At 48.4% G+C, this 24,412-nt stretch overlaps 1 protein-coding gene across 1 annotated transcript in view; it reads right to left on the reverse strand.

Annotated features, from left to right (window-relative positions):
- Window positions 1-22,939, reverse strand: part of LOC128711590 (fibronectin type-III domain-containing protein 3a) — a 45,989-nt gene extending 23,050 nt beyond the window's left edge. The window contains exon 1 of the mRNA XM_053806472.1: window positions 21,970-22,939. Coding sequence (XP_053662447.1) covers window positions 21,970-22,939 — 970 coding nt within the window. The remainder of the gene's footprint in view (window positions 1-21,969) is intronic.
- Between the last annotated feature and the right edge of the window lie 1,473 nt (window positions 22,940-24,412).

Raw genomic sequence — 24,412 nt, forward strand, 5'->3', positions numbered from 1 at the left:
GAAAGGAATGGGACACACTAAGCTGAAATTACTAACTACGACACAAAACGCGTATTGTGTGCTGCGCTACGAGCTGCGCGGTTGGTAATTTATTTAATCATAGTCTTGTGCATCAACCGAAAACTGCGGGGTTGGGGGTAATGGGAAGAGGGTTTGGCCCTGTTGCAAAAAATTGTCATTATGCGTTCGGTGTGTAGTTTCGTGGGCTGTTTGCTAACGTGTTGCCCTTTCTTGCCGGTTCGGTGACTTTTCCTTCACTATTTCTACACGCCGTTGTGCGTCACCCGTCGGTTCCTTTCTAACTTTCCAACCCTGTTGCAAAGTGAGTTTGATTAGACGTGCTGATATTGTTCCACACTTTTTCATCCTCCCCCCCACCGCCTCTCCACCCCCTTGGCTTTTTTGCGTATCGCGCGACAGGAAGTCCAATGCACAGCCCGAGGTCACCACCCGTTGTGGGTGGAATTTTCATTCGCCTCGGTTTCCCAATTCCCATTCAAGATTGGCAACACAGCGGCCCCGGCGAACAAAGGAGACACCCGCGTGTTGCTGCTGCCACCACACATCACGTACGTCATCATGGACGACTCCAGGCCGTCGCAACCGTAGCAACCGAAACGTAAGTATGCTTCACCAGGCGTTTTTCTTCTTCTCCGTCTCCATTTGACTAGACCAACGCAACCCTCCGGGGTTCTCTTCTTCACCGGTTGGGTAAATCAAAGCCGGAAAACCGAAAAGCTTCACCACGAGCGGCCGTTTTTCCCCGTTGCTGGCCGGGAATGGAATGGTTTCTCCGGGCCGTTGCGTTCGCGTCTTTTCCGCACACAGTATCATTATTGTACGTTCCAAAGTGCAAACTGCACACCCGCCCCAACTTGCCCATCGCCGAAGAGTCGTCCTCCTCCAGCCACCCTTAGAGGAGGGTAATGCTCCACAATAATAGTTCATAGGCTCCTTTGAATGCGTTGAGACCTTTTTTTTCTTCGCTCGTGTGTTGCCATCGTCAACATCGCTACAGCACAACCAACATTTCATCTCTCTCGCTCTCGCTCTCATTCTCTCACACTGCGTGTCTCTTCAATTGCGATTTTGAATGAAAGGAATGTGCCGATCTTGCAGAAAGCGCAACAAACAGCAACAACAAAAACGAACACCACGCAACCAACCAACACACACACACACACACGTACACGTACACAACGCACACCACCGGGAAATTAACTTCGCGAAACTAGGCCGCACACACGGCGTGTATATGCAATGGTGTGCGCCAGAGCCAGCAGAAGGAAAGAAAAAATGGCCCGGAGGACAGGATATGGCTGTATTGCTTTTTGAGTGCACCATCGACCACCGACAACAAAATGTTGCTGGTTGATTTTGCCTATGTTGCATCTACCATTCTCACACTCTCCTTCCCCCTCTAGCTACGGACGGTGCTCCGGAAGAAGCTCCTCGGGGGGGAGGGTGGGGTGTGGGAAATACTTAAAACGTGGCAACATTAATCAAACAGCACAAACGATGCCCCACACAAACACACACACGACCACATAATCACAAAAGAATGTGCAACACAGAGAGGTGGAAGGAAAGACATGAACGGGCTCCAACGCACGTACGCACACACAAGCTTGCAATCGTATGGGGGGAGGGGAGGGGAGGGAGGGTGGGGGGGGAGAAGGTCTACAAGCGACAGTCCCTCCCTTCGAACAACCACGACCACGACAGCAACAACTCACACACGGCCGGGGATCTCCACCGATCTGCGTCTTTTGCACGACCATTGTGAACTGACTGGAGACCGCGGGAGACTCGGACTTGGTTTCCATAGTGAGACGAATCGCTCACACCTCGATCGACTTCACTTCACGCCGTGGCCCACGCAATCTCCCACGAGAGTCGTTCGGTTTTGCTCACATTGCGAAACGGTCTCCAGCAAACATTACACCGTTTTACATTGGATAATAAGCGGAGAGAAAGGGGAGGGGGGGGGGGGGGGGGAGTAACTTCACACTGGAACTCTGCCGATTTGCCGATTTGGGGGGGGGAGGATGGGGCGACCAGAATAAAAAGCTCTCCCAAACTCTTCTCGCGTACCTAATACATTTTTCTTTAGTTCAAAAACCTCCACACTACGGTTGGGTTAACGATTAGCGAACCGGTTCGTTCTTTGGGAAGAACTGAACGAGCGGTCAGATCGAACATCTTTCGTTCTTTTGTTCCTCATATTTTATCTCGTTCATTTAGTTCGCTCAATCTGCCGTTCCTAGTCACTCCACCTGCGTTAAAGGCAGTTTAACTTGCGTTACGGACAGATCAACCTACGTTACAAGCAGCTCAGCCTGCGTTATGGGCAATTCAACCTGCGTTACAGGCAGTTCAAACTACGTTACGAACAATTCAACCTGCGTTACGAACAGTTCAACCTGCGTTACGAACAGTTCAATCTGCGTTACGGGCAGTTCAACCTGTGTTACGAACAGTTCAGCCTGCGTTACGAACAGTTCAGCCTGCGTTACGAGCAGTTCAACCTGCGTTACGGGCAGTTCAACCTGCGTTACGAACAATTCAACCTGCGTTACAGGCAGTTCAACCTGCGCTACGAACAATTCAACCTGCGTTACGGGCAGTTCAACCTGTGCTACGAACAGTTCAGCCTGCGTTACTGGCAGTTCAACCTGCGTTACAAGCCGTTCAATGTGTGCTATTCAACCTGCTTCACAGCTTGTTAAATTACTGTAACATTTAACACATATTTCACCCAATCTGTCTACATAGATAGTACAACTGGGAGAATATTCGCGAACTGCAGCAACATAATTTGGCGAACGCGGTTCGTTCCTCCATTAAAAAAAAACTGAACGAACTGAACAGGTTTAGTTCTTGTGATTCAATCATACTCCACACCGTCGTATGTGTGCGTCCACTCGCATATTACACATTTCACAACTGTTTAGCTTACTTTTTTTGTGTATTTATGCAGTTTTTCACTTCTTTTCCACGCATTCCAGCGAGTTCCATCTTCTTCCAGCGCTAAATAGACAGCAGCAACAACCCCTCCCCGCTCCCTGGTACGCGTCTTGCGAGCTTTTTTAGCGTTCGTCTTTGTAAGATCGATGTGGTTGTGTATCAATCCCCCCGAACGCAAAAATCGCAACAGTTACGTGGCAGTGCTCTTAGCCGTTTGTTTCTCTTGCTACCCACCGCCAGTCCCGCGGAACATGCAGGAAAGCTTGAAGAAAACACGGAAAGGAGAACCTAGCGAAATCTCAACTCAGCCACATGCCTCCTACCCGGTTGTACCCGGGTGGCCGAACGGGTGAAGTTTATTGAACTCGCGTGCTCTCCTCCCGCGGTGACTGCCCGCCGGGGGCTTTTGCGTGGTTTGCCATGCGTCTTTCTCGCCTGCTCCGTTGCTCCGTCTGCTTCGCGTGTACTATATAACAGCGGTGGAGCTTTAGCTTCCATTTGCAGTGCGTGTTGTTATTACTTCGCCAGGAATCAGCAAAACATTGGTGGGGAAGTAGGGAAATTCCAGAGGAGAGAAGCCACAACAAAAAAATCTGCTGACCGACTTAATCCGCGTTGTGCTTTAAAATTGCAAATACGAACACACACACGGCGAAGGAGTGTGAGCTGCCAGTAGTTGAGGAGTTCGCTCTGTTGCTGTTGTGTTGTGGTAGCATTTGTTTGGAGTTTAAGAATTTATGAGACGATAAGTAACTTCCTTTGATAAAAGTTGCAGTTCATTCACAACCTCTCATGGAACGCGAGGAACTCTGGCCCAAAGCCAATGTCGTGAATGGAGAGAGAGAGAGAGAGAGACAGAGACACACACACCATAAACAGGCCACGCATCTCGTGGGACTCTATTCTGAAATGTAAACTGAAGTGGACTATTTAATCTCACTGCGAGTCAGTCCACCCAACCCCCTTGCCTTGTTGCCTGGTTTCTGCACAACATTCCAGCAAATATGCGCGAACGCACACATCTACACCAAGCGCAGCTTGCAGTCCAACACTAACACACGCTAGGCTAGCCAATAGACTCGTATTCGCTGATTTTATGGAGAGAAGGAGATGAAAAACGTCAACTATCACCCCCCAAACCCCCTCCCTTTGCACAAAAATGGGAGTCAAACCCCATCATTCTACCGGGACACACTCAAACACTCACACAAAAACACACTTGTATCCACAGCACAGCAACATCCCACACACTATTGTGGCTCGTGATTCATAAAATCGCGCGACAGAGCAAAAAAAAAAGGTCCAAGAAACATGATCATGATCACCAACCGCAAGCCACAAAAGCCACCTCTAACTAAATCCCATCATTGTCGCAATATTCATCCTAACCCGCGGTGCCGCTGTTACCCCCTTTCACCTTTACTCCTACCAACCCTGTACCCATCCCCCCACCTCCGGTATACAACCTTCCGCAACCGAAGGAAATTTGCATGAATGACTTCGATTTAATAAGAAAATTGGTTAAGAAAAGAACACAACAATGAAGCTAAAAAAAAAAAACGTTCGCTTCGCTTCACCCAACGCTATCGTCCCACTCTCTATTTTTTGCTGCTGCTGCTGAAGCTGTGTACCACCGATCTCTTTAAATGCCACATTCACTACACGAGCGCAAACACACACACACATACAGACTCGCTAGAGCGAGCATAAATTGCTCTGGCCGTCCTCACCACCACCCCGATCATCCCTTCCAGCATGACCCAACCCGCGGCGAAGGGAAGTCTAAGCACAACAATAGTGCGCCGCACAGTAGAAGGGCCAACGTGGTGTAAGTCATAATTTCACAACCCCGACACACAACACAGCGGCTGCGGCACACACAACACCGGAGCATGGTAAGAGAAGTCAACACAACGGCAGCAGCAACAAAAACAGCACAGCATGGAGCACGGACGGAACGTTGCTTCCCTCTCACTTGGCCACCCGACCTCGCAACCACGTCGTTTCCCGCCCCGGACTTGCTTGTGGACAATCTCTTTTTTTCCAGTATCTTCTGCAAAGCCGCAGCATAAACCGTGGAGACGAGCTGGAGTGAAGGAGTTGGATGATTACTCGCAGAAAAATACCACAGCACGAAATGGCACACACAACTCCCAGCAACTGCAGGGTGAGGATAGCGAGCGGATAACCCCAAGATCACAAAAATCCCCACACAAAAAGAAAACATTCATTAACAAACAGCCACGTTCAATAGAATGTGGAGTGTTGAAGCTGTTCAAGCTTAAAACGGCACGCGTATCATCCACTAGCGCGTTGCTGATACACTTTTGACTCACGACACGGATGTTTCGCCCTTAAGAAAAGCACTGCTCCCTTATCATGCGCTTCTATTCCTGCCGCTGTTCACTGGTCGCTGATGAACGAAACTTCCAACAATTAAAACAGCAAAAAAAAAACTCCTCAAACTTAACTGAACCTTACTACTGAACTCCGCGGTTCGACTCTCGACAACGAACGAACGGGAACGCAACTTGCGAAGAGTGCGCGCGCGTGTGCGATCGCGAGATGTTTGAAGTGCCACGAATACGGAACCCATCCCCATCGTCATCTCTGTCCTACCCCGTTGTGTGAGTGTTGGAGGTATCGTCGCAGGCTCTCGCGACGTATTCGAGGGGGGGAGGCTTCCGTTAAAAAACGACGGTGACGCGTCGTCAATTGCCACACACACACTCTGTTAGCGGGCTCTCGATCGACTAATTCTGCTCTCTTGCCACTAGCCAGAGCTCACTGCCAGCCCTTCATCGGACACCGGAGAGCAGAGCAGAGGTTTACTTCTAATGATCCGGCGCGCATATCCAGCCCCAGCATCTCACGATCATCTTGTGCCCCGTTTTGTTATTATCGATTGATCGTGATTGAGGGGAACACACGCGCGCGGTTTTTTCTTCCTGCTCCTTTTGAGGCGACAACAAAAATCAACCCCGCTTCAAACACTGGAAAATCCAAAGCGAATCATCAGTCGTGCTTAATGTAAACACACATCTTTGAACCATCACGATCGTGGCACGTACGAGCGGGGTACCCCCGTGTGGTGGAAGGCAGCAGCCGAAGCAGCACCCAAATGCTTTTCTGCTTCGACATCTGGATAAACATCCGTGTGTTTCCACACCTCATTATTTGTCGTCGCGAAAAGAAAAAACAGACCGGAAAAGCAAGAAAACATCACTGAACAACCAAATTTACTCAGCATCAATGACAGTGCAAAGGAGGTTGCATGCTGCCGCTGCGGTGAATTTGATAGATTCTGAGTCAACAAATAGTGCTTGTCGTTCGAAAGATCGCCCAAGAAGAATGTCTCAAGTGACAACTGTACCAATAGAAGAAATGGTATAGATTTTTATTGCGTACTTAGCGGGAAATTTTTGCGCTGGCTTAATGTGCTTGTGCCATGGTCTTCGGACTATCAGACCGAAGGGTCGCGGTTCAAATCCTATCTAGACAACCAACACTATGACGCCATCGAGTAATTTTACCACGTAGCCGGGGATAGTCAGTCCTTGCTACGGGGGATTGGGCCCGGATGGCATTTTGGTCCGGTCCGTTCGTGTGAAGACCGGTGCCGCTAATGTCAGGGGAGTTACTCTCACAATATTAATTCATGAATCTTTGGAATAGTAATTCAGATTTCATACATTCATTTCTAAGATTCATTTTAACTCAACAATTTGTTTCAGATTTACCCTGATCGAGTATTTACTATATTGGTGCATATAAGCAAGAAATGTCTGAAAATGATGTAAAAAATATTAGGCGCGCAAAGTTTAATACGAAATTCCCCAACTTGATCGTACCACGATACGAATCTTCGCTAGTCTTCAGTGAATCTTTTGCAGTCAAAACAGAATCGACAAGGGTAAAACGATTTGTTTAGCTGTCAAAAGGGATTACAAGTCAACGGTTCGTATTGTCATCCAAGGCTGGATAATCATCTCTGCTCGAATACACCAAACCATTGAGAAAAGGTTGCAACAAAAACAAAAGGTTGGTCGTAACAACATGCCTGACGGACTAATTCATCAATTAGAGCATACCCTTAACGAACGCTTTCCAATCGAATAGCTATCCAATCAACCAAAGCATTGTGACGCAATAAGGTCTAAATAGTATTTGATTTTCTTTAAGCCTCGTCTATTTTTGAATGGCATTGCATAACTACTCCCAAACATTATGGAAAACTGTTTCAGAGCCTTTTTCCTCCAGAATCAACGCAGTATTCTCCAGATTTCTTCCACCAAGAAAAAGAGGAATATTCTCCCAGTTAGGTGTCAATATTTCGGAACAAAACCAGGGAAACAAACTGCCACATGCCACATATTTGAAATTACTCAGTCTGCCACATCAGAGTCGCCACCACCAACAAAGGCAGAGTCGAAGATAAAACCATACCCTGCAACACAGAGCCAACTACCACAACAACCACCAACAGCAAAAAAAAAACAGCCAACTGTATAATCACAAACTTTGCATGTGTGTTTTGTTTTTCCTCCGTTTTTCGTTCGTTTTTTTTTGTATTCTTCTCTTGCGTTGCATCTGTTTGTCTGCGATGTTTTCCTTCACTGTGTCGTATTCTACCGCCTCCTGCAGCAGACACATATCTCTATGCTTCACCCTCAAAACGATGGGTCTTTTATTCCTTGGGCGTTCTTCTTATCTTTAAAGCACTCCGCAACTTCTTGGCTTTTCCCGCTTTTCCGGCTCGTGACATCGTTTCCCCCTTTTTGTTGCGTTTCCGGCCACTTTTGCCTCTTTCTCTTTCCGTGTAAACACACACACACACAGTGAGATTTCAGCCACAACACTGGGTTGGAAATATGGATCTGCTTTCACATCTTGCCATGTAAGCAGCGAGCGAGAAAGAGCTCCGCATGTGTGCGTGTAGTGGAGATGCACTTGTGTACATGCAACGTTATTACCGAAAGGAAAGGAGGGGGCCACCAGTACCAGAGGGGGGGGTGTAAATGGGGTGAGGGTACTACTCTTCAAGAGGGAAAACTTCATTTTCAACCACTCTTGCCGTCGTCAGGCTGCTGGTGATGAGGGAAAACTCGCCGTTGTTACCGCTCTCATCTCCCAAAATGTTGTTTGGGGGTCCCACTTGAAAGGCGAGCAAAAAAGAAAAACAAAACAACGCACACCAATACAACCCCGAGAGGTCAACTTCCTTACAAGTGTGCAGTGCAATAGAATGAAGCGAGCGTGAAGAAGAAAAATGGCAAAACCCAAAGCCGACGGGGGACACCAACAAAAATCTCCCCCCCCCCCCATTTGCTCAAAAACATTCAACAAAACTGCTGCTGCCATCGCTTTTCCACGTCTCCAAGTCTATCTCTCTCTCTCTTTCTCTCTGCGGGGTGGTGTGTGCGTGTGTCTGCAATTTTTTTTCTTTCTTATTATTTCACGGGGGAATGCACTCAACCACGAACGTCACTTTTGGGGGTGGACGGGGTGAGGGTGGAGGGGGGAGGGGTGGTTTGCAGGAAGAAGAAGGGGAAGAATATGTATTTATGCACAGCCAATGCCAATGCTGTACAGCGAAAACGAAAGTTCGAAGCGCATTCGATCGATGCCCCCCTTACCCCCATACTCCTCCCCCATCACCCACCATCTACCCCCCGTCCAGCAGTTCCATTTGGACCGATATACACCTAGTGGTCTACATTCCAAAACAGACAGCCCCCCCCCCCCCCACTGCGCTCCCATTCCCTTTCCCCCTCACGGCCACTGGTCCCGCGACCCCGTACACCCCGGTATATCGGTTTTCGACGGAGCTAAACCTCCAAAGCACAATAATTGTTGCAATTATCCATCGGCCTCTTTGGGCCGCTTGTTTTCTTGTGCGCGCTCTGTCGGCGTTGGGATGGGATGGTACCGAAAACAACATGCAGTGCGCAGTGGGGGATGAACGTGGATGAGAGGTTTGTGGCACAGTGGAGGATCGATGGTTCTTCTCTTCTCGTTGGCGAATGCAATATTCCACACAGATATATTCCACTGCTAGACCACCACCAACCGTACACCAACGGGGCGGACAAACAAACTTTCAGCGTGGAATGATAATCACTGCAGCTCAACGGAACTGGCGCTGCACTGGTTGTTTAAGAAGCTTTTTTGGGGGCAGCACGGCGGAGCGAGGTTTGGGGCAGGTGTGTCTTAAAGATCGGCGAACGATCAACGGGGGGAAAAACAGACAGAAACGAGGCCAATCTTCACCGCATAACCACACACACACACAACATAACGCAACTCACTGGAACAGTACAGATTTTGATTGTATTTTTCCGTTTGTTTTTTTTTGGTCTGGTTTTGTCTCGCACTCGCGGCAAACACTGGCTCCCCGTGTGTCTTGTGTGTTCACTGGGCACTCGGGATGCAGCAAGATGCACAACAAGTGCAACGCACTTGTGCCGTGAGATGACACCTTCCTTTTTCCACCCTTTTCCCCCCGGAAAACGGGAGAAGGGCACCATCGAACTTACACGCACGCACCGTGTTTTTTCCCTTCTCACACTTTTGCCTTACGGAAGCAAAGATTTAAGACGCACTTGCTTTATTTTTTTTTGATGTGCGGGATGATGTACAACAAATTTTCACTCGTACTCCGTTTTTCACGTTCCAGAGTGTAGGGCACAACAAAAAGGGCGTCGAAACTCACTCCACAAAAAAAAAACCCTCCCCAAAAAACTTGGGTGGCCTGTTGTGTACACGCGCTACTGTGTTGCACGGAAGGCGTAAAACCAGCTCGACTACAAGCGCTCGGAACGGTTGGGCCCCGTTTGTGCCACGACGCCAGGCGCTCGACAAAGGGAACACATCACACAGTGGTGCACAATCGGCGGAAGCTAATTTCTCTCGCTCTCTCTCTCTCTCTCTCGCTCTCCACGCACACTTCGCTCAGCGTGGCGGCCGCCAGCTCAACACACTTAGGGAACGGTACGATCAGTTGGGTCTGTGTCGCGACGACCCACTATGCTCTCGCGTGCGCCTGCGTCCGCTCGCGACGCCGCGACCTACTGGGGTTGGGGAAGGGAAAGGAGTGGGTTTGGTGGGGAGGGGGGGAGGTTGGTCCGATCGCGCATCGCGCGAACGGCATCTCCAACGCATACTACCCCAGGGGCAACCGGATTCCACACGAATAAAGGGGAACCACTAGCTGGTGCTGGTAGTGGTCGCCGTCTAAAAGCCCCCCCCTTTCAATACCAATTGGGCCGTTTGTGGTAGTAATAATGGAGCATCATCATCAACTCTATACCAGCACACAGGAAAAAAAAGCGCGTTATTTGCGGTGCGACACAATCCTCATTCCGTCGCGAGAATGATGATGACGATGCTCGGTAATGATTGCGGATGTACTACACACTGGGCACCACACAACCACAACTACTACTATAAACTAATTTGGTGTTTTTTCCCCCCCGCTCTTCTTCTGTTTAAAGATGGCTCTTTTCGGGGTTGATGTTGATGGTGTTATGTTGCCTCTATATAACCTCTTTCTTTTATAACAAAAAAAAACATCAAAACAACACAATAAACACACAATTTCTGCGGGTACGGGAACGCACACGCGTTTCGCTCGTGTGTGTTTCGCCGTGCGCACGTCACTCGCAACTGGTGCGCCTGCCGCTTGAAGCCGCATTCCCCACGCAGCGCTGACCGTTTCTGGCCACTTTCCAGTCAACCCTCACCATAAACAAATGCGTGCCGCCCCGTGTAGCCCTGTGCGACGGCGACCATTGGGAGAGAAAGTGAGTTGTGGATGGGAGAAAACGTGATCTCACCCGGGTGAGATGTATCTCACCACGGATGAGAATGGGAGTGATTCGTCACGGGCAGTGAATGTGGGCAAAACGCGGGTTGAAGGGGGGGGGTTGGAACAAACCGAAGATTATGCCACGACAGCTACGTGCAGCAGCACCACACACAGAAATTGCCGAAACGCAACGGTGAATGGCGTTCAGCGATGCATACAATCGAGCAACATGTGAGAGAGCCGCACATAAACCGGGGAATATGGGAGCGAACAGTTTTCCAACGGGGAAAAAAAAGTGAGAAAGAGAATTTTTCAACACACAAACACACACACACTTACAGATGCGGAGATCAATTTTATGCTCGCCAAAGAATGTTATGCTCACTTTCTAAGGGCTGTGTGCGTGTGTGTGTGTGCATTTGGTGCGCACGCACACAACCGCACCAAAAGTGACTTATGTGGCGGACTTATCTGTGTGTGTTGCATGTGGTGGTGCCGGATCTTCGCCGCAGGAATTGATCGTCTTGGTATGCGGCGAGTCACATTCTCCAGCAATTCAGTCACCCCTGCCTGCAAGTGTGACACGTTTGCTTTTGGTCGAAAGACGATCACCCATCTCGCTCCTTCATCCGTTGCATACTTTCATCATCATCATCATCAACCATGCGTTAGTTGAAGCAACAAACTACGGGGCCAGTCATGTTAGGGGTGTTATGTTTAGAAAATGTTTCTTCAACCATCACCACCAGAAGGAATGAAGGAAGGAAAGCAAACGCAAAACAGATCTTCCTGCTGACAAATGGGATCCATAATTCGCTCGAACAAAGCTTTCGGGAACAATTAAGCAAATCATTATCGCGAACTGTACAAGGGGATTGGGTTTCGCCATACTTGGCGAGGCGTTTTGGTGAGCTTTCTTTGGGCGTCGTGGCTGTTTTATGCTGCCACTACTGCCACCGAACTCTCGTCCTCCATGGGAGCAGCATTATAATTGACTCGAACTCAATTAGACGGAATAATCGCTCCAGCCGGCAGAACGGTAACACACACGCGGAAGAAGGTCGCCGTTGTGCTCTGTAAGAGCTAGAACGGTGTGATCGTATACCGCACGTCATATGCCTGTGTGTGTGTGTGTGTGTGTGTGTTTGTGAATGCATGTTGCAACAGTGCATGATGTCAGCTTGTGTCTCGAAACTCTCTGCTCCCTGCTGCATTCCAGTGCAATGAATCGACTGTACCGATACAATACGAGCAGCTCGGCGACCCAACTTTCCTCCATCGAAACCTCCCTTTTCCCCTGAGCTCTCTGCCGGCAAACTATCCGTCTCCCTCCGCTATAACGCTCTGCGTGTGCGTGTGTATTAAACCCGAGAGACCAAGAACTGACACCCCCTTCTTCCCCCCCCCCTCCCCCCTCCCCTCCCAGCTGTAGATGGTGGGGACATTCTGAAGAGGGATGACACCATCTTTAAAGAGTTCAATCGACAACGAAGACTGCATGTGCAACCACTTGTGCAATCGGAGCGCGAACAACCACAAACCAGATTCCAACCATCATGTACTCCCTCCCCCTTCCGTCACCTAGCCGGTCGCGCTAGTTGCCTTGCCTCAAAAGCGAGCCGTAACAAAGACCAATTGACCAGTACCGAACCGAACAGATCCGGAACACGGAACACCGTCTACACACGCAGAGATGTACACACAAATGCAGTAAATCAAGCAAGCAAGTTCGCTATCTCGCTTTAGCTACCCAGGCCATTTCGGACATCCAGCCACTTGCATCCTCGGCCCGGGTCTCTCCCACCCAAAATGCTCCCAGCTTTCCAGAGCAAACAGATGAAATACACTGTTGTATCGCTGGCTGCAGTTGCAGTGCTCCCCTGCAACAAACCCATTTCGCTGCCCAAGACGAAAATCCCCCCACCGGGCGCGGCAGGCCCTTCACAACGGGATGGAGACCACGAGTAGCGAAACTCCACCCCAAAAAACTCCGCTTGCCAGCACTTGCCACCACATACAGTCGTTTTCAAAGCTATAGAGCTACTCCAATGTTTATTTCTCGTCAGGATAAGATCGATGGAAACAATGATATCGGGTGTTAGATACGTTCACTATTTTAGGTTATGATTTGAAAGAATTTGAAGTAACTCTCAGGTACTCCATTTCAGATCTCTGTTTGGAATTCTTCATACTATATGCGACTTTAGTGACAGTGATGCGGCAGTTAACGCGATCAATTCTTTAGGATAGACAAAAAAATATTCAGGAGCCTCGGTTTGTATGTTTGAAAAGACGAGCTCGAGCATCCTTGATGTTCTTCGACATAAACAAGACCAAATTTAACACGACGTATTTTTACATCTCTCTCCTAGCCTCTAGTCTTTGAAACCACTACGGAAATGAACACTACATGTTCCAGCAGGAATTTGGTCCAAAACCCGATTTCCGAACGATTTTACCGACGTTTTGACCGACACAGGTTTGTGGACTCCCAGCGACTCCCGAATTCGAATCCAAACGCCTTTTTATTTGGTTCTGTGTGATGTCGATTCTCAACGAATGCAATGACATCGATTAGGACCAGTTCAAGATGGCTCAATTCGCAATTCTCGGAAAAAATTGCCATGCAAGTCGCCTTGTCGGATTGCTTCTGGATCGAACAACATGTGAAGCTCTTGAAGTAATACGAAGTGCGGGTTTTTTTCCTAAGGATATGTTGTCAACGATCTATACAAAAATAGCTTCGCCATAAACCATGTTGTATGTTTGGACGTTTGGAGACTTTAGATACTAACTACAGTCGAGTCTGCTTAAAGTAGTAACTCTGAAAGATAGCAAGTCTCTCTAAGATGAATATTGTTGGCAGTTCCTTCAATTTGAATACATTTTATGTCTGTCAAAGCTGCAAAGTCTCCCTAACATCACTTTCTGTAAGCTGCACTATATGTTTGTACACTAATGTCTCTCAAAGGTAGCCGTGTTTTGGTGTTTTTCAATGACAGCTCGTGATGGTTGCGTTTCCAGAGCATGGTTGAAGACTTTTGGCATACATTAATTGTATACTATTCTATTGTGTTTCCCTTTTTCCTTTTCCTTATAAAGCAATAAATGTTAGATTAATTGCAGAACAGTTCATTAATGCAGGTTAGTTTGATACAAAATATTCAATTTACCGAATCTCCCTTAATGAACATATCAAATTTTCTGGAAATCTGAATTGTTCTATAGTTTTGAAAAGCACTGTACGTCCACAACGGTTCCAGAACAGGAAGCCTAGACGTCGAATGCCACACAAAACGATGCACCGTACGTATCTGGTCGGTTTACGCGAGCGGAATGCCTTCCGAACCGATCCCAGTCGCGAAGACACTTGTGAGACGACAGCAGCAGGGGAGTGGACGCCGTTGCCCGTGGGGGTGGGGGGGGGTTAGTTACTTCCAGTTTTGTAATGTGCAGTGCTGCAGTGAAAACTTTTATTATCACCAAACAACTGTCTGTAATGGATATCCCGCCGCCATTACTAACACCACCGGAATAAAAGCTGGTGACTAACACACGCCCGCTCACTGGATGCTTCAAAATGGAAAATGGGAGCATAAACCCGGGGAGAACCTTAATGCCGAGGTCTTTGGGCACATTAAAACCCCTCGACGAACTTGCCCGCCCCCGGACACACTTACCATCCCCACCCGCATTGGTAACGGCTATAAAATGCACCTTTTACTGTGCAATTGTAATGGCACCTCTACCGGGGGCTAACCAAAGAACCGGAAATGCTACGAACGCTTGCCACTTATTTGCACCAACAGAATCAACAGTGGAAAAGTGCATCGTCTTTCCACGGGTTTGCTGAGCAAAACACTGCACACCCTCCGCCCATAGAAATATATTGTCAACGTCCTTGAAAAAGCGTGGAAACAATGTTGTTTGTGCAAAACCGAACGCTCTGCCGTCGCGAAGGCGGGTGGGCCGAAGTAACAAGCACCAAAGAGGTGAAGAAGGTGAGGAGTTTTATGACATTCCGACATCCCCACCAAAACACCATCTTCTACCCCTAAACCACCCCACCGGACGCGAGTAACGTTATCGAAAGCAAACAAAACATACATTATTGAGGTACGGAAAATGAGGTTAAGCAGGACTCATATGCCCTCCCCTGCCGGTCCCTCCTTACTGCGGCTCAGTTTAATAATTCCTGCCCAAAATCTGCCCCCATTCATCGGAATTTTTGCGGTGGGGGGAAAAAAAGCTTGACTTCATTTTCGGGTCATCTCGCGTGCGACATGATTCGAATTTGTTCAGCATCCAGTTTTATGTTTCCCACTACCATTGTCCTCCATCCGTTTGCTGTTTGCATGCTGACAGCATAAAAGGGAGCAACATACGAGCGCAAAAGTGCTGCTCGTCAACGACCGGCAACTGCTCCTTCCTGCTGTGGCGGTGTGTAGATTGGTCGTCAGCTTCGTCGTCACACACAAGTAGTGCATCTCGCGCGTAACTACGCCACCGACCAACTCCAATACAACAAACGGTTTGTACATGTGGATCGTTTTTTGTAAAATTTGGACCAAAGTCCAAGCTCCCGGGAGCGAATATATGCTGATGGTACACCACTTCAGTTTTAGTACACTCGGCATTCGCTCTTCAGCGCCGAGATGGTGCTCTGCTTGCCTCATCATCCACCCAGCCCTGCCGAAGAGACACCGGCACAAACTGCAAACGCCCTACGTAAAGGAGCAAACGGATCGGACAGAAGGATGCATTAAAGAATCACTAACGAAGTGTACCGACCTTAAGTCCCTCGTGACAGAGTGGTCCTTTCCTTGCGACCGTGCTGCCCCGGTGGATGAAGGCAACGTCTTAACTTTTGCTGCATGTTCCCTACATGTGTAGCGCTGTTTTAGACGACAAGCACGAAACGCTCGTTCAACCTTATGTGCCGTGGTGTTGGTTCGCCGTTCATCACGATAGCACACTCATATTTCACTCGCCGCGTGTTGCATACGGGGAAAACGGATGTCAAACTGCATGTTACCATGCAGCAGCGGGCCTTGTAACGGACGGGGAAGCATATGTGGTGCTATCGAACGGAGACGTCTTCCTTCGGCTAACGACTAACATTCAATCTTATCGGTGCAACTAGGGTTGGGCCGTGAGTTCGTTCCACTTTTGCATGTACATTTAAAGCATATTCATCACACATTGCTAGCTGATTTGTATGAAGCTTTGGACATTTTCTTGACAGGGGGCAGAATCAGGTGCTTGTGGTACAATCTTAAAGAACACCAAACACCGTTCCTGTGCACATCAATTGCGTATGGCACTGCTGCCCATGAACACCACCCAACATCCTTCAGCGATGACAACCTATCGTTAATGCAGTCGGTGACAACATTTAGCATGTGAATCTCTTGCCGCAGCAGCAGAAGGAAACTGAGAACCGAGCATCTCTTTCGGAACCTTACCGCTGAAAGTTCGTGACGTGGAAACTTAATATTTTGATGGGTTTAGGTGCCTTCCGCTGTGCTATAGCTGCTGACGTCCTGCTTTCCTGCATCTTCCTGGTGTTGGCTGTCTATTAGTCTTGCTCCATTTTCTCACTGTGCAGCTTCTTCCATGTTATATCAACTCGCCTCATTTTATTAAGAAGAAAATCGATCCCCTCGCAGAAAGCTCATCATTATATTCCGGTATCGATATAAGTTAAGGACGATCTATATTTCCCTACACAGAGCATCTATCTATGAGCTCTATAAATAATCGAGTAACGCTAGCATGGTTAGGGCATTCCGGTAGTTTAGTGCTAGTTCCACCACGGTCTCCACAAGAATTTTCCCACGCACGCAGAATTTCCCTATTCCACGACATTAAAACAAAGTCAATGGAAATCGGAAGACGTCATTATGGTGTTTGACGAACTTTTGTAGAGTAAAGTTAAAAACATGAAGAAGCACGTCCAGTGTTTTAAAGCAATATGAATATTTCATACCAATGAGTTTGAAACAATATTGATATTCAGAGATACCTATCATTCACGCATCTCGGTCTAAAACTACATCGTCAATTTTAATACCAAAGTACCATCTTCTCATCCTAATCTTCCTCTATCTGGGACGGTCCGATAGTTTAATTGACAGCAGCGGTGGTCTTCACACGACAGTACTTGGTAAAATTAATCCCGTAAGCAAGAAATGAGATGGCCTGGTGGAGTATTGGAAATGACACCGGTATTCACACGACAGAACTGGTGTAAAATCCCGTCTGGACCAATTGCCCGAACGTAGGACTGACTATATCCAGCTACGGATAAAACTATGAATTGAAAAATAGCCAGAAATTGCAGGAGTTTTGAGGGTTGTTGAGCTGATATAGTAGAAGAAGCGAGAAATGGCAGGCATGATCTAGTAGTAGATCTTCTTTACACCAAGAAGACCCCATCGTTAGATTTTATAATCGGACCTCTAAAGTCGTCGATCGAATCACATCAGAATCTGGTCCTAAATAGCCATAATTTGGTGGTATACGATGATGTTGTGACTTGGGGTAGTTTAAGATATCATAAAGGACTTAGTAAGGCTGATCAAACAATTCATTAGAATTTGGTAGACTGGTACAACTGATAGATCAAATCATAGAAATCTTACAGAAACAGGCCTGAAGTGGTAATGAGATACCAGATACTGCCAGACCAGTAATGAGATAATGTGGGGTGGCCATTTAATTGGAACCTAAAGTTGGGAGGCGAAGAGGCTGGAGAGCTACCTAATATTATGTCAAATAGTCTTCCAATTAGTATAGTTAATAATAATATTGGGTTGATGGGTGTTAATAATAAATGAATCTAAAGATTAACCAATCATCCAAAATTTATGACTTCTCCTCCTTTAAGAATCGATTTCTGATTCGAATGACTCTTAACTAAAGGTTATTATGAATGACTCCTCTTTAAAAGATTTCTTAAGCACTACTTCTTTATCCGCACAACAAAACCTCAAGAGGCCTGCCATTACAGGCTTTCTGTGACATTATTTATCAGTAGCTGGATAGTCAAGTCCTGCGCATGGGAGATTGGTCCGGATGAGATTTTGGTCCGGCCCGTTCGTGTGAAGACCGGCACCACTACCATCATGCCACCAGGCCGCCCCAATAATATGATAGTTAGAGCCTGATAAAAATAAACAAACAAAAAACTGCCCTTTCAGCGCAAACCACAAACATATGCATATTTGCAAACATAAATGCAAAAGTCTGTTAAGAAATGGGCAATTTTGGGTCCAATTTTGTTGGCATCATGGTTGTACAGTCAGAAGTCTTTGGACGCAAAGGTAATGAGACAACCGTCTTGTTGGTTTCGCTAGTTAGTCAACCTTCTGCCGACGCCACGGGAACGTTAACCTTCCCTGCTGCTCATCAAACTAACAATAAATACATTTTTTATGAGCTTCTTCCTGTCCTGCTGAAACTGCACAGTGCTGCACATTTACAACTCACGTGCATATGCACCTCTCGCGATCGCTTTCCTTACGCCACTTCTTGTACGGCAGTAAAAAAACAAAACGATGTTTTATTTCCGCAAAAATGATACCCAGTGTGCGAAAAAGAAAAGAACACAAACCATTATGATTCTGGCCCCGCAGGTCCACCGCGAAGGTGGAAACTGTTCTGGGGGTTCTGCACCATTCCAGCTTTATGTCCCAGGCAACGCAACGCTGAGGCTGCATTCGAAAACGCCGCTGGGCACACCATCTCCCGCCCGGGACGTTTTATGTTGTCTGGCGGCGTGCATAATATGTCCTACATACACACAGCCTCAAACCCATTATACGCCGAATCCCTTCTCGCCGAAACGGGAAGCAACCAACCGCCTTCTGGTCCTGTGAGCCCGTTGAACGGACGAACAAGGATCGTCGCTCTTTTGCACGGGAAAACGGGGGCACATATCAAGCTAGGAGGAAAACCCTTTCGCAAAAGTGAGCTTTTCAGCGTTAACAGCATGGCATGGCGTCGTCGCAAGCCAAGAATGCGTCGCGTCTGCGGCCACACACAACTCTAACGTACGATTTATGGCCCATAAAAGACATGGCCGGGCGCATATTCTATCCGACGAGGAAGTCGAGTGGCAGATTATCGTTCCCTCTTTAGCCATGCGCTCGCACCGTCCCGCATTTCCGACCATGGAATTATATTCATCCGGATGGCTTTTTGTGTGTGTGTGTTGTGTGTCCGCGTCCGGCCTACCGCAAACCGGGTATATTGCAACAAGTTGCCCCGTATCTTAATTTGAACGGGACCGTGAAGCCCGCCGTTCAGCTTCGCACCGTTGATGAAGAGCAAATGCGGCATTTTATGCTTGTTTTTTCTTGTGCTCACCGTGTACCGCTTTTCGGGTTCTCGGATACAACGATTTTATTACGAACAGATTTATTGCAACTGCTTATGGAGTGGCTGTGAATGCCGAATGAACCTCAACTTCGGTTCGGTCCCCTTCATCCAACTTCCCGGCAGTGCGATGTACATTTTATTGAGCGAATTAAAATCTCTTTCAATTTCCCGCTGGGAATTCTGCCGTCTTCTCGGGGTTATTTTCTTCGAGCTGCTATCACATCGATCAGCAATTGCATTACTGATTTGATGTACGGTCGTGTCGGCAGCAATCGGCTGCGATGATCACCCGCGTGTTCGAACGATTTGAATAGGATCCGAAGGTCAAATTCATTACCAGGCTTTAGTTCAACAAATTAAGCTCTCGTCTTTGTCGTGTGTGCCCGCCTGCTGCTAGGCAACTTCTTCGTTGACCCGATCGCTCACATCTCGCATCGATATGCGTCGACGGCAGCAATCGGTCCTTCCTCGTTCCGGGTTCCTTTCCCTCCGTTAGGGAGCAGTGGTAGTTGGTATCCAGTGTGACCATTTCACTCCGCGAGGTTTCGATATCCGAGCTCCGGTTATTTCCACGTCTAAAGGGCCAATTTATCAGCTCATCGCGTTACACGCCGCACGATAAAGCCTCGCTCACGATGCGGCTAGCGGGTATCCGGTATTGGATCGTTTACGGGGGGTATGGGACATGCTTCAACACCCCGGAGTGTGTCTGTGTAAATGGTAATGTTGGAAATTCCCAATTGATTTCCAGCTCCGTGCTGAGACACACACACACACATACTGCCTGTCTGTGTTGCCGAGTGCCGTGACAGGCTTATCGCAGGTATCGGAGAGTAAACATATTGCACATATCCTGTGTATGAATGACGCAGTATAGACACATTCAGGGTCATGTGTAAACTGGACCAGCGTCTCGCCACCGTATGCTAAACGGCTCTTGACACTGCGTTACCGACGGACGGACCAGAAATCGATCGCAATTCGTATTGATAGTATGCAAGCAACGTAAGAAGTAAGAAAAAAACAGCACAATCACAAAGGCAGCATAAACATTACCTTCCACGATTTGTCGTGCCCGGAGACGGCAATCATCGATGTGGCGCACATTTACATCGTTCGGTTGAATCACGTACACCACACGGACGCACATACAGCTCCACACTTCCGAGAGCAAATATGATTCCAAATTCAATGCAAACAGTCGATGAAGAAACGGACCAAGTGGTTCGCACCAGCAGCAGTACAGATTTGCAAACGTTGGCATATGCGTTTTGTTACATCACTTTGTTTTCTTCCCCTCTTCGGTCTCCCTCTTTTGCATGAACATATTCCAACCTACCCCGGGGCATAATTTCCTCCAACAGCAGGATCCTTACGGCGCCTGGAAAATAATGGATTAAATTCTACCCTAACCTTCGCCAAGTGACCGGGGCGAATCATTGCATTGTACTGGCTCATCGGCGCACGACGAACGTCCGGACGGCTCGCGATCCGCGACCGTGCTGGGCGACTCGTGGACATTCACTCGGAGTGACTACTGTCGGGCATCATTATCCGCGATACGCGCCCACACCGATGTGGGTGGTTGCAAGAATTAGCACGGGGTCGACGAACGGCGAAGACCAACACGGACCCGATTTGAAAATCAAATTTATCACCTTTCTGCGCCCCATCAACGGCAACCGGCTGCTGTTAATGCCAGGAACTTGTCTGGACTTTGCCGACGTTACTGACGGCGACCTGTTCGCATAATTTCCTTTCCATTCGGGGGTTTTCTCTCTCTCTCGCTTTCGCGCAACCAATCTGATCCGTTGGGAACAGATTTTAATTTAAGCTATAATTTTTCTCACAATGTCAAGCTTTTACCACTCAAGCGGACTCGAGCTGTTGTCTCCATTCTACAGTGAAGAGTACGAAACTCTAGCAACATGAATTCTGTTCGAGTAGTGAGTCCATTGAGACTACCCTTAGTTTTCAACACCGTCGCCTTTGTTTGGGGCTCAGAAATCAAGCCACCCATCGCCAGATGTCCAGTGAACATTCTACCAGCAAATCTGTTAAAATTCAAAACCTCAAAACATTAACGTTTGATCCTGCCGGATTAGAGAAGGCGCAACCATTAATAATCGCTTATCCTCACCCCACCTCACCCCAAAAAAAACCCGACCGACCGACAGGGAAGGTGTATTTTTGTGTGCTGTTAGATTGACGCAAATTGTCACCACATTTCACCTTTTTTATGATTTTTCTTTTAACATTCGGTCGCACCACCAGCCAATGGTGGGGGCGGGTTTTTTATCGCTTTTAATGGGCGCGCACGCGGAAAGTAAACTTTACTTTCTGCCGGCAAAGGGAAAACATAAAACAATTAACGCTCTCGCGATGCGTTGGTGGTTTCCTGCCAGTGGCACCTGTGGCAGCTTGCCATAAAAAATGGAACGTCACGAATCATCAAAGCATCGTATTATCAGCCACGAACGATTTGGTAAAAGATATCGCATTCTCCGGGGGCGTTGTGCCTGATGTTGCCTTGTGTTTAGCGATATAATTGAAATGGCGTCCACGCTTAACCCCCGATAGGTTGGGGTGCAAGTACTTGCATTCAATATGCGCGCCACAAGCGTTTATTGTCAAACCCCCAACAAATTCCATCGATATTTCGGCAACGAAAGCCCTTTCCGTTCCGGTTACAAGCATTACACTCGAAAGTCGATCAATCAGCTATCGGGATTGCATATTAATTTCTACCTAAAATAGCGAATCAAACAGTAACACAATACGAAGGAAAATGGGAAAAAATCGGGTTCACCTACCTCGTATAGTTTCCCGGTTGCCCGCGATTTGAAACGTGACAGCTACCCCAGGTCGTACGTGAAACAGGACAACGTGCTCCGACGGTGGTGTATGGGCCGGACAGAATGGGCGCGTTTCTAGCTCAAAGCCGGGCCCGAAATGGAACACCGGTTCCACCATTGGCCACCCGGCGGCCGGATTGTGCGTGGTGTGGGTGGCGGTAGACGCTACGACGGCGGCCGCTGCCGCAGCATTCGCCGGCATCCGCTGTCCGGCCGTGGCCGGTATGCCGTTGATCAGCTGATGATGGTGATGGTGATGGATGTGGTGCATCGATTGAATCCGCTGGTGCTGTAGCGTCGGTTGGTTGACCTTGATAGCACCGCTCGTGGCTACCGTACTGGGCGCAAGGGTTAGAATTGGCTGCTGGGATTGGCTGGTGGCCGACGGAACCCCTACGGTGGAACCCGCACCACTACAAACCGTTACCGGCCCCGCACCGGTACTGGTCGTGATGCAACTGTTCAGCGACCCGGTGGCCATGGCGACAGCATTTCGGGCGGTCGGTGCGACTACCGCGATGGCGGCCGATGTAGCCGTTTTCGTTACTACAATACCGCCCGTACCGACACCGACCGGTGGTTCTGTGGCCATCTGTATCTGCACGCGCCGATGTTTCTTCACCGTGCCGATCGGATAGTACGCAGTCGTGGCCGCTGCAGTTGCAGTTAGTGGAGGGGGGAAGCTGAATAATGGTTGCTGCTGTTGCTGCTGTTGCTGCTGCTGCGATTGCTGCTGAAGCTGCGCGGGATGGGCCGGAAGCAGATGGTGAAGGTGTTGATGATGGGGCTGTGCCTGTATCAACACCTGCGCGGTGGACGAACCGCAGGACAGCGCCACCGATGACGGCTGGTGAATGATCTCCTTCGGGCACTGGGGCTTCTGGTGCTGCTGCTGGGAAGCGGTCGATAATAGTGGTGCCTTTACCATCGAAAATCTGGTTTTGCGGATGGCACCTGCTCTGCCGTCACTATCCGTGATTTATTCCGTTCTTTAAAACCACGATCACAAAAGGAGTGGGGAGAAATTTTCGCACGGAAATCACGGTTAGAAGGTGGCGCGCGATAGGGCGATCAGAGGCAATCAAAGTCCGTTTCTAACAGGGATACACTTACTTAAACATACAAACACATACGCACGCGCACAAGCTCACACGGTTTCCCGTACGGTCCAACAGTTACTACAGAGTTCGCGGACGAGAAGCTAACAAAGTGGCACCGTAACGTTGCCGAACGGCCGACCAACCACCAACGAAACGCATTGACGCCTTCCTCCAGCGCGACACCGAGCTTAACTGTGGTTATAGAGCGCGCGCGCGCTCGAATTCATAAACCTTCCTACTGAGGGGACGTATACACCAATGGGGGGCACACAGCCTCTGGGTAGTACGCTCTCGTGCTCTTTCTCTAATTACAGCGCATTTCATCGGGGACACCCGGGGACGGGCGGTACATACCAGATAAATTCATCAATCGGCCACGCCACTAACACTTTGTAACGGCGGACCGGTTGGACGTTCACTGACGTGGCGCTGATGACGCGATTAATTGGTGGCTAGTAGCGGTGAGCTGTTGCTGGTACAACGGACAGGATGCAGACCGAAACACCCAGCAGGACATGCCACCCACGTTTTGACACACGGCGCGGTGATTTGGATCGAGCTTTGTTGGTGATCCTATGAAACATAACACGCACTGCTGTTCGCGATGACGAAAGGATACACGTGGTCAATCATTCTACGACGCCACATCTGTTTAACATTCCTGCTTTCCGACACCCGACACACACGCGCGTTCTCTTTTGGCACCGGATGGAAGGATCACACACCGCGAAAAACGGATCACTTTGTTGCAAATTATTGCGGTCGATATCTTCGTCTAAGCACACACACACACATATACGGCGTGGTATCGTAATTGAGTACCGTCGGGTTGATACTTCAGCTAATGCAAATACTTGTCTCGAGTTGTGTTGTCTGCAAAAAAAAAGAAAGAAACTTCAATTAGTTACACGACCCAACAGGATGATGTAGTACAACTATACTTAGCGCAGCAAAACACACAGATGGTACAAGGCCCATTCAAACAGTTGGTGTGTTTTTGGCACACTAGTCTTCAGTTCCGCTGTTGACTGGCGGGTGTTGTCTGTTATCGCACTTTTATGCGCACAACTTCCCTTACACCATTCACACAAACCCGATCACTCCACACTGCTTTATGATTTATGGGTCTGCTACCATCTTATCAGAACAACAACGTACGACATGCATCAGCTGCCGACGACTTCTCCGACAGGAATCACCAGGATGTGACGTCGGAAAGGTTCTATTTTTGGCCGACATGCAGACATAGACTTCAAGATATTACAACCAAATATGACCCACGCAATCAAAACCGGTGGGGC

This window comes from Anopheles marshallii, chromosome 3, assembly GCF_943734725.1.
Source record: "Anopheles marshallii chromosome 3, idAnoMarsDA_429_01, whole genome shotgun sequence".
In the NCBI taxonomy this organism is placed as follows: domain Eukaryota; kingdom Metazoa; phylum Arthropoda; class Insecta; order Diptera; family Culicidae; genus Anopheles; species Anopheles marshallii.